Source organism: Cucurbita pepo, chromosome LG18, assembly GCF_002806865.2.
Source record: "Cucurbita pepo subsp. pepo cultivar mu-cu-16 chromosome LG18, ASM280686v2, whole genome shotgun sequence".
Taxonomy (NCBI): domain Eukaryota; kingdom Viridiplantae; phylum Streptophyta; class Magnoliopsida; order Cucurbitales; family Cucurbitaceae; genus Cucurbita; species Cucurbita pepo.
In genome coordinates, this window is record NC_036655.1 from 6,453,902 (window position 1) to 6,472,086 (window position 18,185).

An 18,185-nucleotide genomic window follows, 5' to 3' on the forward strand; every position below is an offset into this window, starting at 1 on the left:
TTCTTAGGTGTTGATTTTGACGTTTGAGTTATGGGAAAGGGAAAGATTTGATTGGTGGAGTTGAGTAGATCTTTGGTCTACGTGGTGGTAACTGACACCTGACTCATCTCTGCCCTTTTCTGTCTTTTCCACCTTTTTTTTTTTTAATTAATTAATTTATTTCTCTAAATGCATGTGAATTTATAGTATAATCCTGTTACAAGCTTAGGGTTTAGGTTTAGGGTTTAAAGAATAGGGTTAGACTTTATTGGAACTTTATAAAATTTTATTTTATTTTCCGTTGAATTTTTAATTTTCTATATTAAATTAGAGATGTATTTGAGATATATGGTAAGAGTTTAAATGTTAAGGATATTTAGTACTAAATTATAGTTTACAAGAACTGAACTGTACGAGAATCAACGATCTTTTCAAGAAGATAGTTCGAACAGTGTTGCAAGTTTACACTTACACATTGTGTGGCAAACGACGATCGTTCATACAAATGAATGCCACATAGCGGAAGCCACGTTTGCTGGTAACAACGCCTACTTCAAATGCGTCAACGCCGCACAACGCATTGCCTTCTTTTTCGTTCGGACATTAAATCAAACACTTTCTGGGCAGCCAATGAAGTGTATGAGAGACCCACCATTAAGAGACCCATTTCCTTTTTTTCCCCAACATCCAAAGCCAGCCATCCTTAGTTGAATTTATGCCCTATTATTATGTCAACCCATTCTCTCGCTAACCCCACCTGCGGTTGACACAAACCCACCCCCTAAAATCACCATCAAAACTCTCCCTTTTGTTAAGGCCCGCGTTATAACATTCACATGCTTTGTTTCTTATTTTTTAATAAAAGAAAAAAATAAATTGAATTGTGTTTTGTTTTGTTTCTGGCAAATACGGGTAGGCCCAATCAGGCCCATCTCTCAATTTAGGGAACTTTGGATTGGGCTTGGGCTTGGGCTGTAGTTTCGATTTGTATTAAATAATTGTCTATTTATTAAATTTTATCAAATTAAAACCATTTCCACTCGTCGACTCGGCGCCAACTGCGATCTTTCATCCTCCATCCCTCCGTCGGGACAAGATTCCAGAACCTTGAAGAAGCCGGAATTGAAGATCATCTCTATCCAAGTATGTCCTCAATTCCATTTCTGTTTCCAAATTCGATCCCAATGCCGTAGGACCAGAGAATTTCGATTCCCTTCATTGCAGTCAGATCTGGCTCCATTATACCGCCATGTCCTGTTTAGCCCTTGCTCTGCAACCTGCTAATGGACCTGATATCCTCCTCCAAACTCGCGAGTGGTTCCCTCCCCCGCGAGCGCTAGTTGCCCTATCCGCCTTTCGCCAGACACGTTTGGCCTTCGCTGCCACCAAGCACCACAGCCACAACGCATCGACCGTCCTTGGTGATGATTCCTCGCTCGCCGATTCTATTGCCTCCCTTGGTGATCATCCTTTGGCCGCCTCTAATGGTCAGGTTATTGTTGGTGTGGAGAGCCGTTACCGAGTTGTCTATCGCCTTGTCAATGGCATCTATGTCCTTGGGATTACCACTGCTGATCAAGATAATTCTGTTAATGTATTTGAGTGTATCCATATTGTAAACCAAGCCGTTAACGTCACTGTTACGGCCTGTCGTGGTGTTGATGTCACGCCAGAGAAGCTTAGCCGGAAATACGCCGAGATTTACATGGCGTTGGATATTGTTCTAAGAGGTGTCAGCAATATTCGGCTTGCGGCAATGCTCGCTTCGATGCACGGCGATGGTATTGCGAAAATGGTTCATTCGGCTCTGGATACAGAGAGTAAGATTCGCGGGGCTGATCGTTGGAATACCATGGAGATTCACTCAATTGAACATGAAGCCAATGTGCAGGCCTTTTCAAATGCGCGATTTGAGTTACCCACGGAGACTCTCGAAGCTGGGGATGAAATAGCTTCATCCCTTGCTCCTGCCACTCAAACTGTGAATGAGCAACAGGATCAGCTGCAACAGAAGACTGAGGAACCCGCCATTGAGCAGGATCCATTTGCAGCAAGTGACATGATTAACAAGCCTGAAGAGCTCATAAGTGGGTTCAAGAGAAACAAGGACCCTTCTGCCACGGATTTGACTATGGTATTGGCGGGTCTTGAGGTGCCAACATTGCCACCTGCAGAAGCTACCCATTCAACACGTATTGGTGTGGAGGGATTCGAAGGAAACTATGGTGGTATAGAATTCAGTACTGATCAAGCTACAATGGAAGAAACTTTTGAGGGCTTCAGCGATGCTTGGGGTGGAGGATTGGATCCATCTGAGTTCGTGGGTCCCGAAAAGGTTAAAAAATCAGAAGGCCTCGGTGGATTGGAACTCTTGCAGACCGGACAAAGTGATGGAACCAAAGCGGCTGTTGGGGATGCTAGTGGTGCAGGAACTCCACTTGATAGCTTGGTTACCAAGACTGAAAGGAAGGGTCCCGAAATGTATATCATAGAACAGATTAGTGCAGAGTTCAGAGAATCGCTGCTGGCAAGAGTAGGAATGATGGGAGTTGTATATTTGAAAACTTTGCCACCCAAAACATCGGATGACAAAGAGACAGAGTTTTCATTTCGTGTGGAGGACACAGCTCCAGTTAAGAGATTTGTGGTGCAGAGTTCTCGTGTTAGCAGCCTTGGAAATGGAATGTTTCACTTGAGAACAGCGCCTTCAAATGAACCCATACCAATTATCAAGTACAGTCTACTACCTAGATTAACCCCATTGCCTTTGAGAGTTCGTCTCATACAACGTCATAGCGGGACTCTACTTTCCGTGATGGTTCAATACGTTGTGGACCCTGACTTGCCACTACCTTTGAAAGATGTGACTTTTACTCTAAAACTACCGGTTGATCCTTCATTGTTAAAGGTGTCTCCAAAAGCTGTATTGAATAGGTCCGAAAAGGAATTGAAATGGCATGTCACGGAGATTCCTTTGAAAGGTGCTCCTGGAAAGTTGAGAGCAAGGATGCCTGTGGATAGGAACGAGGAAGATGATGGAGAAGAACTTGAAGTGGTTGGTTATGTGAAATTTTCGGTTCAGAGTTATAGAACACTTTCTGGGATTTCCTTACGGCCGGCTACAGAGGGTAAGACGGATTTCTACGAGACAGATCACAAGTTTGAGTCTGGTGTCTATACATGCAACTGATGAAGCCTTGAAGGTATGCTTTTCTTTCCTCGTTTTCTAAGTGAGGTATGCGTTTCTTTTAGATTTGTTTGGTAGATTGGATGTCGTAGAAATCTTGTTCCTGGCCTCGGTACTTGCCTAGATTTGCCCCATCTTAGACATCCAACTATTTAGTCTCATGATTATGATATGAACCCAAGGAAAGATAACAATCAAGTGCATCAAGTGGATCAAGTGGAAGAAGGAAAAAAATGTCTAAACTCTCCATTTATCGAGGTTAAGCTGCTGTCTGTACTTTGCATGTCTATAAACTTCTTCATTGCATTGGCTGGTAGATGGTTTTGCCATTTTTTTTTAAAAGGCAGTAGCCAAAGCTTAATGTAGTTAAGTGGGAGTTCTATATTCTTTCCCCGGTTGAGTTGAGTTGAGTTGAGTTATCAGTATAATTTGTATGGTCGAAATTAAAAGAGCTTTCGAGATTTACGAATTTAGTTTAATGTGCTTAGATAGCCATCAAGATATGACTTTCGATTTGGATCTATTAGACACAAGATTAAAGGTCTTAGAGAACTAATGGGCATGAGTTGATTAGATTTGATGGGTAAGGTGAACTTTTTATTATTGTTATTTCCTAATCCAAAAAAGTCTCACTTATGTTTCTAGAAACTTGAAATTATATGTTGGAAATGATTCTCCTTGAAACCATAATTGTATTGGCATCATAATAGGAAAGAAATGATTTGCTCAAGAGTGAGGACCTAAAATTCTTTTCTACGCTACAATACATTTTAATGTCAGAATTGACATTATGTATATAGGGAATTATTGGACGCAAGAAGAGGCTTGGATGGAGGGGACCTATCATGTTGTCTAGTTGACATCAACATCGGCGTGGATGAAATATGTTGGCATATATAATCATGAATCTTCCCCAACATACAAGTTTCCTGAGGCCACTTTTTGGACATTCAATTAAAATATGAACAGCTTTGAACACTATTATAATGGGCTGGAGGAGCCTTACTATCTCTGCTAAATTGTGAAGTGCAAAGAAAAAGCTAAAGTGATCAAAAGCATTTTTAGAATGATTCTTTTAAATGATATATACATTACATAAATCAAGAACATTACNGCCGCCTCTAATGGTCAGGTTATTGTTGGTGTGGAGAGCCGTTACCGAGTTGTCTATCGCCTTGTCAATGGCATCTATGTCCTTGGGATTACCACTGCTGATCAAGATAATTCTGTTAATGTATTTGAGTGTATCCATATTGTAAACCAAGCCGTTAACGTCACTGTTACGGCCTGTCGTGGTGTTGATGTCACGCCAGAGAAGCTTAGCCGGAAATACGCCGAGATTTACATGGCGTTGGATATTGTTCTAAGAGGTGTCAGCAATATTCGGCTTGCGGCAATGCTCGCTTCGATGCACGGCGATGGTATTGCGAAAATGGTTCATTCGGCTCTGGATACAGAGAGTAAGATTCGCGGGGCTGATCGTTGGAATACCATGGAGATTCACTCAATTGAACATGAAGCCAATGTGCAGGCCTTTTCAAATGCGCGATTTGAGTTACCCACGGAGACTCTCGAAGCTGGGGATGAAATAGCTTCATCCCTTGCTCCTGCCACTCAAACTGTGAATGAGCAACAGGATCAGCTGCAACAGAAGACTGAGGAACCCGCCATTGAGCAGGATCCATTTGCAGCAAGTGACATGATTAACAAGCCTGAAGAGCTCATAAGTGGGTTCAAGAGAAACAAGGACCCTTCTGCCACGGATTTGACTATGGTATTGGCGGGTCTTGAGGTGCCAACATTGCCACCTGCAGAAGCTACCCATTCAACACGTATTGGTGTGGAGGGATTCGAAGGAAACTATGGTGGTATAGAATTCAGTACTGATCAAGCTACAATGGAAGAAACTTTTGAGGGCTTCAGCGATGCTTGGGGTGGAGGATTGGATCCATCTGAGTTCGTGGGTCCCGAAAAGGTTAAAAAATCAGAAGGCCTCGGTGGATTGGAACTCTTGCAGACCGGACAAAGTGATGGAACCAAAGCGGCTGTTGGGGATGCTAGTGGTGCAGGAACTCCACTTGATAGCTTGGTTACCAAGACTGAAAGGAAGGGTCCCGAAATGTATATCATAGAACAGATTAGTGCAGAGTTCAGAGAATCGCTGCTGGCAAGAGTAGGAATGATGGGAGTTGTATATTTGAAAACTTTGCCACCCAAAACATCGGATGACAAAGAGACAGAGTTTTCATTTCGTGTGGAGGACACAGCTCCAGTTAAGAGATTTGTGGTGCAGAGTTCTCGTGTTAGCAGCCTTGGAAATGGAATGTTTCACTTGAGAACAGCGCCTTCAAATGAACCCATACCAATTATCAAGTACAGTCTACTACCTAGATTAACCCCATTGCCTTTGAGAGTTCGTCTCATACAACGTCATAGCGGGACTCTACTTTCCGTGATGGTTCAATACGTTGTGGACCCTGACTTGCCACTACCTTTGAAAGATGTGACTTTTACTCTAAAACTACCGGTTGATCCTTCATTGTTAAAGGTGTCTCCAAAAGCTGTATTGAATAGGTCCGAAAAGGAATTGAAATGGCATGTCACGGAGATTCCTTTGAAAGGTGCTCCTGGAAAGTTGAGAGCAAGGATGCCTGTGGATAGGAACGAGGAAGATGATGGAGAAGAACTTGAAGTGGTTGGTTATGTGAAATTTTCGGTTCAGAGTTATAGAACACTTTCTGGGATTTCCTTACGGCCGGCTACAGAGGGTAAGACGGATTTCTACGAGACAGATCACAAGTTTGAGTCTGGTGTCTATACATGCAACTGATGAAGCCTTGAAGGTATGCTTTTCTTTCCTCGTTTTCTAAGTGAGGTATGCATTTCTTTTAGATTTGTTTGGTAGATTGGATGTCGTAGAAATCTTGTTCCTGGCCTCGGTACTTGCCTAGATTTGCCCCATCTTAGACATCCAACTATTTAGTCTCATGATTATGATATGAACCCAAGGAAAGATAACAATCAAGTGCATCAAGTGGATCAAGTGGAAGAAGGAAAAAAATGTCTAAACTCTCCATTTATCGAGGTTAAGCTGCTGTCTGTACTTTGCATGTCTATAAACTTCTTCATTGCATTGGCTGGTAGATGGTTTTGCCATTTTTTTTTAAAAGGCAGTAGCCAAAGCTTAATGTAGTTAAGTGGGAGTTCTATATTCTTTCCCCGGTTGAGTTGAGTTGAGTTGAGTTATCAGTATAATTTGTATGGTCGAAATTAAAAGAGCTTTCGAGATTTACGAATTTAGTTTAATGTGCTTAGATAGCCATCAAGATATGACTTTCGATTTGGATCTATTAGACACAAGATTAAAGGTCTTAGAGAACTAATGGGCATGAGTTGATTAGATTTGATGGGTAAGGTGAACTTTTTATTATTGTTATTTCCTAATCCAAAAAAGTCTCACTTATGTTTCTAGAAACTTGAAATTATATGTTGGAAATGATTCTCCTTGAAACCATAATTGTATTGGCATCATAATAGGAAAGAAATGATTTGCTCAAGAGTGAGGACCTAAAATTCTTTTCTACGCTACAATACATTTTAATGTCAGAATTGACATTATGTATATAGGGAATTATTGGACGCAAGAAGAGGCTTGGATGGAGGGGACCTATCATGTTGTCTAGTTGACATCAACATCGGCGTGGATGAAATATGTTGGCATATATAATCATGAATCTTCCCCAACATACAAGTTTCCTGAGGCCACTTTTTGGACATTCAATTAAAATATGAACAGCTTTGAACACTATTATAATGGGCTGGAGGAGCCTTACTATCTCTGCTAAATTGTGAAGTGCAAAGAAAAAGCTAAAGTGATCAAAAGCATTTTTAGAATGATTCTTTTAAATGATATATACATTACATAAATCAAGAACATTACCTAAATGGAACGACAAATAAAAGAGTAATAAATGCAGAAGGCATAAATTGTGTGTGGGTCGTTTTCAAAGGTGAAGTGCATTTACTAAGAAAACCCAAACTTCTATGAGGAAAATATTGATTTTAAAAGAATATTTCACAGAATTCTAATAAATATAAATATGATTCCCGTGAATCTCATTCATCTCAAACCTTTTTTTTTTTTTCTTTCAAAATAAACATAAAATAAAAATAAAGATAGTAAAGAGAACGCACCATCATCGCCCACGCTCCGCCACTGTACACTATCCTTCCCCTTGGACGTGAAGCGTATGATATTTTTCATTTTAATTTCAATTTCCCATACTGACCTTCTCGTGGTCCTGGAATGTCACAGCATCAATGGGGGGGCAATATAGTACGAAACGGGAATGTAACCGCTAGTCACGTGCTATCCACGTGACACGTACCTTAGGCAGTTAACGACGCCGTTACATCTACACTAGCGTAGTTCTTGCAGCTAAGCGCCCTAAGGATCCTCCAAGTCGCTTCGCCGGAGCTTCGATTATTGCAGTGATATTTACCTTTACTCTCGTTCGCCGGAAAGAGTGCCGACGAACTTCGGCGGACTTGTCTGCTCTTAATGTCGCTGAGGTCCATCTCCGCTGGAAACTTCACCATTCCGAACATTAGCAAGTACCATCGCGGCTTTGACGAAGCCTTTTTGTTCAGTGGATCAGGCTTCAATCCGGCCTTGATCGAACAATTACGATCGATTTCAGCCGTCGGTGAGAAAATCGAATTCGTTTGGCGATAGAGCTTGCGGTAATCGAGCGATCGGCTATTCCGCTTGAGATTGATCTTCGCAGTGTTCGATCGAGAAACAGAGCTCTGCAATCCAGACAATGACTCAGAGCGCTTTCGAAAGACATTCTGTTTTCGACTCTCATCCTTCCAGAAACTCTTCTCGGCCGTAGGATTAGTAGTACTAGTAGTAAGCTGAGAATGATCGTTGAGAGGAAGCAATCTACCGCAGAAGATCAAATCCTCGGCCGGCGAAATCTCAGAGGTGATAAATCCAGCACTGAAGAATTCAAAGAGATCGAGAGGCTCGGAAGAGGACCTACGTGGATTCTTGCGGAAGCTCTCCGGAGTGTGGCCGTCGGATTTCTGTTTGTCGAGCGGAAGATCGGAGAAGGAGAGAGCTTCCTCCGCTTCGTTTTCGTGTCCGTCTTCGTCATGATGGTGATCTTGTCTGTGCTGTGAGGTTAGGGGCTTGGATTCGCTGGTGTCGTCCATGAACATTGTGTGAAAGGAAGATAAAAATAAAAAGGAAAAGACAGTGTTTGGAATTATGCCAAGTTTGGTGACGACGAAAATGATATATAGCCACACACACATAACCGTGAAACAGAGATGATATCAATGCTGCCTTTATTATTTGGATTTTTCTTCCAAAATCAACCTTTTCTTAAAAGAAAAAATAATACTATTTTCAAGGAATAAAATTCAAATTTATAATCTTTTTAAGGCAAATATATATATATATATATATATATATTTTAAAGAAGGAAAATGACTTTAATAAATAATAGAAAGAAATCCATTTTTATAAATGAGATTGTAAAATAATAAAGCATTTAAAAAATGGAAAAGGAAAAGGAAAAGGGAAAAGAGAGAATTGGAGGTTACCGAATTTTGAAGTTTAGTTTTGTCCAAACTTCACATTTGAGCCAATAAAAGGTAAAGCCTTTGGTATCCATGGCTTTCCTTCTAGAATTTTAAAATAAAAATAAATAAAAAGTTTATTCATAAATACATTTTGAAGAATTTTGAGTGCATCTTATTCATTTCACATTTTCCCAACATTTAATTAAACTCGTTAGCATCTTACTAAATATCGAAAATAATAAATGTAGTTTTAGAATATTTTATGATGTATTATTAGACTTAGTGAAGTAGATAAAATGGCGGAGAAAAAGTCACAGATGGGACATGGAAGAAAGCGAGCTTAAGCTCTTGACCAAACCTTAGATTGGTTAACCTTTTGATTAATTTGTCTTCTATATATTGGTGATGGGTATAAAACGGACCTTGAGTTGAATAAAGAAAATAGATGGGGAGTGCCTAATTGAATTGATTGGGTCTTGGAACAAGGTTTCTCTTTTAGGATGCCTCAACTGCATACGTCACTTCATTTCCACTTGACACCTATCATGATGGTAAATGACTCATCTCACTGTAACTTTCTGCTGAATTCTCAAAATTTTTGCGGGACAGAGAATCCATCGCTCTCTTGAGTCTGCTATCAAAAGTTCAGAGAAGGTTAGAATGGGAGGCCATTTAGCACATAAGCCGAGAGGTTCTTAATCAATCGTCCCTAGGCATGGCCCACGTTTATAATTTTAGTTGTTCAAGCTTGACTAGTTTAGTCAATTGAGAATAAAGTTTTGGAAAAAAATTTCTAGCGATGAGTTAATATATATAGAAGTCAAAATTTTAAATTTCTTTCAATATTTTGTTGGGTTTATAATGAAAATGTAGACTTTGAGGATTGCAATAAATACATGATAAGAATAATATAATCATAAAACTGTTAATTGCAATTTAAAAAGAAAAAAAGAAAAACTGTTGTCAGAATAGTAACCAGTAATATTCGGCCACATGTGTGAAAGTGTCAGAACTCAGAAAATAAGAGAAATTGGTCAAACGAAAAGATGTTGACTGGTGAGATTGGTCAAAGCATTGATTATAAGATCACATTACATTATATTTCTGATACTAAATAAATCAAAGACTCTAATCAACCTTCCTTTCCTTCTACTTTACATTTCTCACCTAATAATCTCTTTCTTTTTTTTTCCTTTTTTTTTTTTTTAAATAATTTAATTCCTAAAATATTTTATTCTATAATTATCAATTTATTCTTTTTTTGTAAAAACATTAAGCTAATCATATACTGCAATTTAATCTTAAATTCTCGCAATTCCCTTTCACTCAACTTCCATTCTGTCTACTTGGCCCAACTACACTTTTGGGCCCTAATACCGTAATTTGGGCCTAAGCTAAGACAGCCCAAACCAACAAAAAATTTGGGCCTATATATAATTTTTCTTCATTTGTTTTAATTCTATACATAATTTTGTTATGATTATAGTCATTAATTAACTAACTAAATGATATTAATTTGCTAAAACATTTAATTATTTCATTTTTACTAATAAAAGTTTATTAAACGAATAAAATTGAATTTATTAATTAATTAAACAGTACTCTTAAATATATTTAACTTTAGGTTAGTACACAAAAAATAATTTTTGAATAATTATAACTAATTATTTATAGATTGTCTGCCACAAACTTGAGAGTTTATCTTTGAAAAGGGAAGGAGGGGGCAAGGGTATGGTGGTATGGTGGTGGGTAGGAGTCGCTTTTAAATATTGCAAGTGAATCTACAAAAGCCAACGACCTCCATTCCATTAAGAAACTACCCACCCAACGCAACTGCTAAACCAACGGCCAATAACACGCCACATCACCGCTTGCATTTACTTGATCTATAAACTGAAATTCAATAGTCAATTCAAGCGATTTGGTAGATAGATTTGCCAGTTTGAGAGACAGAGACAGAGCACTAGGGATTGATACATAAGAGATGAAACAGAAACAATTATGAATACAAAAATTCTCAATTATTTCATCCATCCGTTTAATATTACAGCAAAGTATATATGAATTTGAAGTCTTGAACCATCTTGTTGGTTGGTTGGTTGGTTGGTCGGTCCAAGAACACTAACAGAAGCGAGAGCTCTAACTAATGACTACATCTGCTGTATTCTATAAATTATACGAACAAAAGAATACTTCATATTTAGCTGTAGATCCAAATGGGAGACAGAAAAGGAGAGAATATCGTCATAACCTCTGGCCATGCTGAGAAGAGTGTCCCATCTTAGAGGGAGGTTGACAAAGGGACTCAATAATTCATTCATTCATTCATTCAACCAGATTTACTTTTTATTAAATATTCCGCAATATGCCTCTGGAGATCACATGGGTGAGGAGTAATCACCACACATCCCGCAGATACCTTCCGCTCATTTGCAGATTCTTCACCATGCTTTCAGCTTTTGAGCTGTCAAGAGATCCCTGAAATTTGATATCCACCAGCTGTTCTTAGGAGAATACACCAACAACGATATTATATATGCACAAACGACAAATTTGAAACCGTTGGATGGCTGAGCTATCTTCACCAAAACTCAGTAATGAAGCTCTAAAGGGTAACGATAAAAGGAATTAGAAAAATACCTGCTCTTGCACGATAGTATGGAGAGTTCGGTGGACATCCCTGGCCATGCCCTTTGCATCACCACATACATATAAATAAGCACCTTCTGATATCAAATTCCAGATGTCTGAAGCCTGCATGTTTAAAGGGAGAAAAAGGGCTTTAATATCTTCTTCCATGAACACAATCATATACGCTACACCCTTGTTAAAATTATCTTTTCACCTTCTCTGCCATTTTATGCTGCACATATTCCTTTGTTGGCCCTTCACGTGAGAAGGCAATAACCAACTCGGAGAGAGCACCAGTCTCAAGATAGTTGTTTAACTCATCCTCGTATATATAATCCTTCAAAAGTAGACAAAATGCATTAGTTTGAAAATCTATAAATAAACAAACAACAATGTATTTCTTAAACAGCCAGAATACAAGCTATAATCTAGGAACTTGGCATACCATTCCACGGTTTCTGCATCCAAAGAACAATATGGAAGACCCCAATTGTACTCCAGATTCTTTCAAAGCTAATCTTTCCTGAAGAGAAAATATTTGAAGTTCTTTATTTTCTAGAAGCGCATAAGTCAGGTAAAAGTAAGTCAAGGGTCTCAGAGGCAAGTTCGCAAGTAGAAACCTGTAAGAAACCTCTGAAAGGAGCCAATCCAGTTCCAGGACCAACCATGATAATAGGCACTTTACTATCTGCAGGAAGCTTGAAGTTTGATTGCCTCACGAAAATTGGAGCCCAACTGCATTCATCGCTTTTCCCCATGGGCACAGAATTCTAACGAATGCAGAAAAATTGTTAAATTCTCAAATATGGTCATAAATCACCCTATATTTGCTTCCATAAAATCACCCTACACATGTTTCTAAGTGAAAAACCTTCAACTTATTAGTACATTAAGCCGAAGAATAGCCAAGCTATTGTAGGAAAAGATAACACAATCCATAACGTCTCAAGTTTAACATAAATCCTTTACAAAATAGACATCTAAAGATGCTAAGAAACTTCAATTATTCAGGAATCAGAACTAATGCTATTCATCTAATATTGGGTAACACTAAAAAATTATAGCTTCTCGGAATTATATCAATCATCTTTGCACATGAAGATGAAAGCAAGACACAACAAAGCATACCTTCATCCAAGTTGAGCAAACTCCTTTATGAACGCGTCCTGTTGGCATTTTGTCATAGACTAAAGCACATGTAACGTGAATTCTGGATGGAGCCATCCTGTTAAATGCACAAAATACATAAATCAATGACTTGGCATAAAGAGAATATTTATGAGATATTGAGAGAGAGAGAGCGATGAAAAAAGAGATGTGTGGGTGATAGGCAGATGCAATGGGCAGTAGTATGCCTAGTCAATGACAATGTACGAGAAGTGATACTCTTCCCCAAATCCAAACATCAAATTTCTCGGTATGTTATTCAAATCTTATTCCGATTAACTCCCCCAAAAATCCCAACTTATATTCCCTTTCCTGCGACTTATCTTTAAAACACAATGTGTTTTGCCTAAAAGTAGAAAATTTTATAATTCAATTTCCTAGACCAACTGGAGGCAAGTAAGAATTTCTATTCCATGCACAATGCAAACCTTATTTATGTAATGAAAATTAACACAGAACTTCAAAAGCCTTCATTCTAATCGCACAAAATTATCTTGGGTGCCATAACCAAACCAGTTGAAAGAAATCAAAAGATAATAAAATTTGCTGAAGGAGAAGGTAGGGAAGTTATACAATGGAGATGATGATATGGAGTAGAATCGAGGCTGCAAGCGTGGTGCAACAGCTGCAAAGAAGACACCAAGTGGTGGCTTGGCAGAAGGAAATTCAACCATGACCTCAAGCAGGCTTTTCTGACAACCAACTATAGACTGGGAATACTCATCCTACACAATTTTAACCAAATATACAAGTCAGTGAGACTAGAGAAGTAGAAAGGTTCCAATTTATTAGGCTGTTAAAATCAGTACCTTGCCAGCAGGTGATGCAAGATATCTTAATCGGTCAGCCTCTACAGGATTTGAAGCATGCGCTGCTAATGCAAGCAACGCTGACTGAAAAAGTATATAGCAAGTTTAGATTAATCACCTCAATTGACAGAAAGATTCCCCAACGAACCAGAAGCATGAAGCAACAACTCCGAAAAAAAAAAATACCTTCTTGGGTGAATTCAAAAGATCTGCATATCGAGCCAATGCTGTTCTGAGAGTGCACGATGGAAAAGGAGGTGGTAAAGAGTTTCCAACTAGTGGGGTACCATCCTCGTTATCAGTATGTATTGAGAAATACGTTTCAGGAGACAAACCCAATAAGTTCAATGCCTCATCCACAGTCTCAGTTAAATTTTCGCAGTAAACCCCAACATGATCCCCGGTTTCATATCTGAGAAAAAGAACAGATGTTAAAAGGCAGTCAAATGCTACTAAACTATAGTACATATTTATAGAAAAATCCTGTCAATTAACTATACTCTAGCTTCCACTTTTTCGTTCTATGCAGCCTACCCCATATGATTTGGGTAAATAAGAAAAGCAATAAAAAACAGTATCGCTGAAGTCCCTCACAGACATCAATTGGGGATATACTTACTTGAGTGCAGACCCAGAAATATCGAACTCTAGATGAGTACAAGAGCGATCGGATGCAGGCATATGGAGCTCCTTCCTCACAACCACGTTAGATCTTCAAGCAATAAAACAATTAGTTAGATTCTTTCTACTTCTTTTCCTTGTTTTTAAATTTCCAGAGGAGGCAAGGTGGTGCAAATTAAAACTCAATACATCAAATTCTCACAACCTTAATGGATGTTGAGCATCATGGACAGCATGGCCATTTGCATTCATCCAGTTCTTGTTCTCATCAGCTACACCTGCTGGATCATGGAATACAACTCGATATTCTGATATGGCAGCTGTGTAAGGTGTGGTCACTGTTGTTGCATCATCCTCATCCCGAAGTAACTGATCCAACTCAGGCCACAACAGTTCTCGCCTGAGAAAAGTAGTAAACAATGAAAGAATGAGTGGACAATTTTCTTTAACAAACTTCAGTAAACAGGTCACAGTCTCTGTACCAAGCAGCCAAGTCATCCTCTATGCACTGATCGTCATCTCCAAGACCAACTTTCACAAGGCGCTTGCCTCCTGCAAACAAAATAACGAAATTGATTGGCAAACGTAATAAACTTAAACTATCTTCACAAAAACATTAATCCAAGCATAAGCTTAAACATGCTTTCAAGATTTCTCCTAAGAAACGAACGTCAGGAAGAAGGCAAGAGCATACCCTGAGTCTCAAGCAGCTCATCTACCACTTTTGCAATCTGTTGGTCACCAACAAAAAAGTTGAAACTAGTTCACATCTTTGAATCGGGATCAGACACAATGCAGTAATCAATAATCAACAATGGACGCCTAGGAATTTGTAAGGAATCATTCAAACCTTGTTAAAATGCTCATATTGTCGGTTGCCAAGGCCAAAGACTGCATAATTGAGGTTTTGCAGCCACTCCCCTCTCTCTTTCCCCTGTAATCATGCATATTGAATTCAGAAAAATAAGAGTGATCCGCACAAAACCAAATGTGCCGAAAGAAATTTTACCTCCGTGAACCATTTATAGAATCTTGCGGCATTATCAGTGGGCTCTCCATCGCCATACCTGCATTCCTCAACAATTAACCACTGGAAGAAACTAGAAAACAGGCTTAAATCCTGAACTGACGATGAAGAATCCAAATAAAAACAGGAAACCTTGAGCGTATACTAAAACTCACGTTGCTAAGAAGAAGACGGCAATAGACTCGTTCTTCAATTTCTGTTCGTATTCATCGTCATCAGCCCCATAGTCATCCTGTGAAATAAGGTCCACTTCAAAATGTCAGACCATAGTTCGTCAACAATAACCAGAGTGTACCAAAAGGTCATCCCCAACAACATCACAGACACAAAATATAAATAAATAATAAAAGAAGAAGAAGAAGAAGAAGAAGAAGAAGAAGAAGAAGAAGAAGCTTACCAAATCAACAACTCTAAACGCGGCCTTATCGTACCGTGCTTTCGCCTCGTCAGATAGAGCCTGAGAACCATCGCGGTCACCCGTAAGCAACAGCCAAAAATTATTAACAAACAACCGAGTTAACAGAAATTCTCAACGCCTTCGAGTGTTTTGGAATGCAAACCTTTGCAAAGCCTTCGGCAGTGCCTGTCTGTGTACCGAAGAATATTGTAACCTTCTTCTTGCCGTCTTCAACTTCGGGCTCCACCCCCTTCGTAATCAACGGCTTAGGAAGCTCCACGGTCTTAACTTTCCGATTTCCGGATCTTCGCCACACGAGAACAACGAAGCAGCCAATCATGACGGCGATCGATGTGGTTAAGATCGCAACCAGCTCGCGGTTCTCGAACATAACCGAGGCACCCTCGGCAGTCGATTGGAATGAAGAATTAGACGGGTCCATCCTGCCCTTGATTATCGCCGACATGAACTCGAATGGAGAAGCCTTCATAGAACTGGATTCAGATTGCATGGTCGAATCCGAAACAAATCAACTAAACACCTGACTGGAATCCGGTGGCGCAGAGAGAATACAGCCGAGTAGCCAAAGAAAAATAAAACCACCGGAATCCGGTTATTAATTTAATAAGCTGTATGAACTGGAAATGTGAATAGCAGCAGTAAGAAATATGCGGGAACTCCGCTGCACAACGGCGGAGGAGAAAGGCGGTGGCGTTAGTGGTTGCTGTGCGGTTGCGTTGAGAGAGAGAGGGAAATAGGGGAGGGATGTGTTTATATCGGGTGGGCAAAGAAGCGCGTGAACGAACCAACGCCTACCAAACCCGACCAGTCAAACCCACCTAACAACATAGTTGTAAGTTTTAACCATGGTTAACTCCCCCACATTCTGATTTCCCCTTCTCATTCCAATTTTGTTATAAATTATATATATAATTAAACAATTGCTCAACTTTCCACGTTTTCTTTTTAAAATGAAGATAATAGATTGAAATATACAAAAAAAAAAAAAAAAAAAAAAAAAAAAAAAAAAAAAAAAAAAAAAAAAANTTTAACGTAAAATTGTGCTAATCTTAATAAACATGATTAAAAAAAGTATCAAAATTTATTGATTTCAATGGTGTATTAATAAATATTACACAAAAATAAACGGTATCAATTTATATTATCAATGATCCAATAAATATATCTCTATTAACTCTCCGTCACTATGGATAATAAAACAGTTTTAATCTCATCGCATCCACATCAAAATGAACTATAGATGTTTTTCGACTTTACCATATTCATTGAACTACGAGTATCGTCGTATGAATAGGTAGCCGCCACTCCCAAACTGTTCTTAAGTCTAAGGTACACTGAATTATTGTAATGCCTATATTGCAATGAGACACAAACAAATAGTAAGAGCTGTGGAGATATGATAAAATAGGAATAATAATTCACCATAAAACATTATTAACAAAAATAATGTGCACCGTCCGATCTCCACCGATACCTATAAATCTTGCGTCGTTTCATTTCAATATAAAGTCATCGTGTTTCACGATGTTATTATTTTCTTTGAATTAAAAATAAAATTAAAAAAAATCTGCGGTCCTCTTATTTCCACCATTTTCTCGTTGGATCACAGCCTCACACCGCAGTTTTTTTTTTTCTTTTTTTTTTCTATAATAATTAAATCATATAATTTTAAATTCACAACAATTTTTATTTATAGAATATCAATGGATATTCAAGGAAAATCAGGAGTATCACAAAAACTTATGAAAATACTGTGATTTATTTATTTGTGAACGAACGGCTATTTAAAGCAAAAATATCCATGATTAAAACTCAAATAAATGCATTAATGCAATAATAGGTATAAACATTAATGGAAATTATGACAAAATTTGGTCCACAAATATATAATTAATAATTCAATTTAACTGAGTAATGTGTGTCAATAAATGTACATAAATTTAATTAGTTCATTAATTAATAAAAATGTCACAGATATAAGCATATTATTAAAATTAGATAAGAACAAACATATAATTTATATAATACAAAGAAAAAGTTGGGGAAATAGTGAAAGATAAAAAATTTAATTTGAATTTTTATTTTTTATTTTATTTTATATATATTCATTGAACATAGTCCAGTAGATGTTTTACTAAGTCAAGCTTATCAAATCATTCAAAATTTCCCAAATAATCAAATTCATACCATTATTTAATTCGCTGAATCTGAAATCAGAAAAATAAAATAAAGTTGGCCAAATATATTTTATTAGTCGGTAAAATATGCAATTTCTTAGCTTAGTTTTCAAAATAGTAAAAATAATATATTATTTTTACTTGTGGTTGAGAGCGGCGAGCGTTAAAGTGCGAGACGAGAGGATTTGGGCTGCGACTTGGCTGGGAGTTGGTGGGAAAGTGGGTTGGTAAGAGGCAACGCAAGGAGAAATTGGTCAATTCACAGCTTTTCAAAAAAGAGGGGAAAAAAAGTGGTCAATTTGAAATGGTCTGAAAAGCCATTCTTCAACCACAAACCCATATCATTTCTTTATTTTGTAACTTCTACCTACTCCTCCCCCTCTCGGTTAGCTAACCTAAGGCCACGAGCTAGCGACACTTATACACCATGTGTATCTGCGTTCATCATAGTGCAGACCATGACATGTCAAGTTGTAGTAAGATTTAAACTTTTAATTTGATGTCTAATATATCTGAATCACCACATCTAAAATATAAATGTTTTTGAGGAGTTAAAAGAGTGAAAAATATATAAAATAGG

At 38.2% G+C, this 18,185-nt stretch overlaps 4 protein-coding genes across 6 annotated transcripts; 2 read left to right on the forward strand and 2 right to left on the reverse strand.

Moving 5' to 3' along the window:
- The first annotated feature begins 940 nt into the window (after positions 1 to 940).
- LOC111780043 lies at positions 941 to 4,233 on the forward strand. Its single transcript, XM_023660304.1, has 2 exons — positions 941 to 3,182; positions 3,967 to 4,233. The coding sequence occupies exon 1, from the start codon at positions 1,229 to 1,231 to the stop codon at positions 3,167 to 3,169; it is 1,941 nt and encodes a 646-aa protein (XP_023516072.1). The 5' UTR covers positions 941 to 1,228; the 3' UTR covers positions 3,170 to 3,182; positions 3,967 to 4,233.
- Positions 3,746 to 7,009, forward strand: LOC111780550. Its single transcript, XM_023660976.1, has 2 exons — positions 3,746 to 3,754; positions 4,272 to 7,009. Exons 1-2 carry the CDS (start codon positions 3,746 to 3,748, stop codon positions 5,994 to 5,996), a joined length of 1,734 nt encoding a protein of 577 aa, XP_023516744.1. The 3' UTR covers positions 5,997 to 7,009.
- On the reverse strand, positions 6,649 to 8,482 carry LOC111780044. 3 transcript variants are annotated; one of them, XR_002812794.1, is made up of 2 exons: positions 7,361 to 8,482; positions 6,649 to 6,922 (listed from the first exon to the last, which is right to left on the reverse strand). XR_002812794.1 is itself a non-coding variant. In XM_023660305.1 (2 exons), exon 1 carries the CDS (start codon positions 8,387 to 8,389, stop codon positions 7,556 to 7,558), a length of 834 nt encoding a protein of 277 aa, XP_023516073.1. In that variant the 5' UTR covers positions 8,390 to 8,481; the 3' UTR covers positions 6,727 to 7,467; position 7,555. The 3 variants fall into 3 exon arrangements, 1 of the variants encoding a protein (XP_023516073.1); XR_002812793.1 differs by having other exon boundaries at positions 6,649 to 6,931; XM_023660305.1 differs by having other exon boundaries at positions 6,727 to 7,467; positions 7,555 to 8,481.
- A 2,221-nt stretch (positions 8,483 to 10,703) lies between these two features.
- On the reverse strand, positions 10,704 to 16,160 carry LOC111780187 (NADPH--cytochrome P450 reductase-like). The gene is made up of 18 exons (XM_023660520.1): positions 15,571 to 16,160; positions 15,408 to 15,467; positions 15,166 to 15,242; positions 14,993 to 15,050; positions 14,834 to 14,917; positions 14,678 to 14,714; positions 14,466 to 14,535; positions 14,189 to 14,383; positions 13,982 to 14,074; positions 13,549 to 13,774; positions 13,363 to 13,446; positions 13,127 to 13,278; positions 12,515 to 12,611; positions 12,007 to 12,156; positions 11,832 to 11,909; positions 11,601 to 11,723; positions 11,396 to 11,509; positions 10,704 to 11,233 (listed from the first exon to the last, which is right to left on the reverse strand). Exons 1-18 carry the CDS (start codon positions 15,916 to 15,918, stop codon positions 11,153 to 11,155), a joined length of 2,127 nt encoding a protein of 708 aa, XP_023516288.1. The 5' UTR covers positions 15,919 to 16,160; the 3' UTR covers positions 10,704 to 11,152.
- Between the last annotated feature and the right edge of the window lie 2,025 nt (positions 16,161 to 18,185).

What these genes read in the sequence shown, in the direction of transcription:
- LOC111780044 (XM_023660305.1), bottom strand. Translation starts at nt 8,389, where the DNA reads ATGTTCATGGACGACACCAGCGAATCCAAGCCCCTAACCTCACAGCAC.
- LOC111780043 (XM_023660304.1), top strand. Translation starts at nt 1,229, where the DNA reads ATGTCCTGTTTAGCCCTTGCTCTGCAACCTGCTAATGGACCTGATATC.
- LOC111780187 (XM_023660520.1), bottom strand. Translation starts at nt 15,918, where the DNA reads ATGCAATCTGAATCCAGTTCTATGAAGGCTTCTCCATTCGAGTTCATG. An exon ending in TGAGCTGCTTGAGACTCAGG is followed by an intron (nt 14,536 to 14,677) that starts GTATGCTCTTGC and finishes TTTTGTTTGCAG; the next exon opens with GAGGCAAGCGCCTTGTGAAA. An exon ending in TCCATATCATCATCTCCATT is followed by an intron (nt 12,612 to 13,126) that starts GTATAACTTCCC and finishes TGCATTTAACAG; the next exon opens with GATGGCTCCATCCAGAATTC.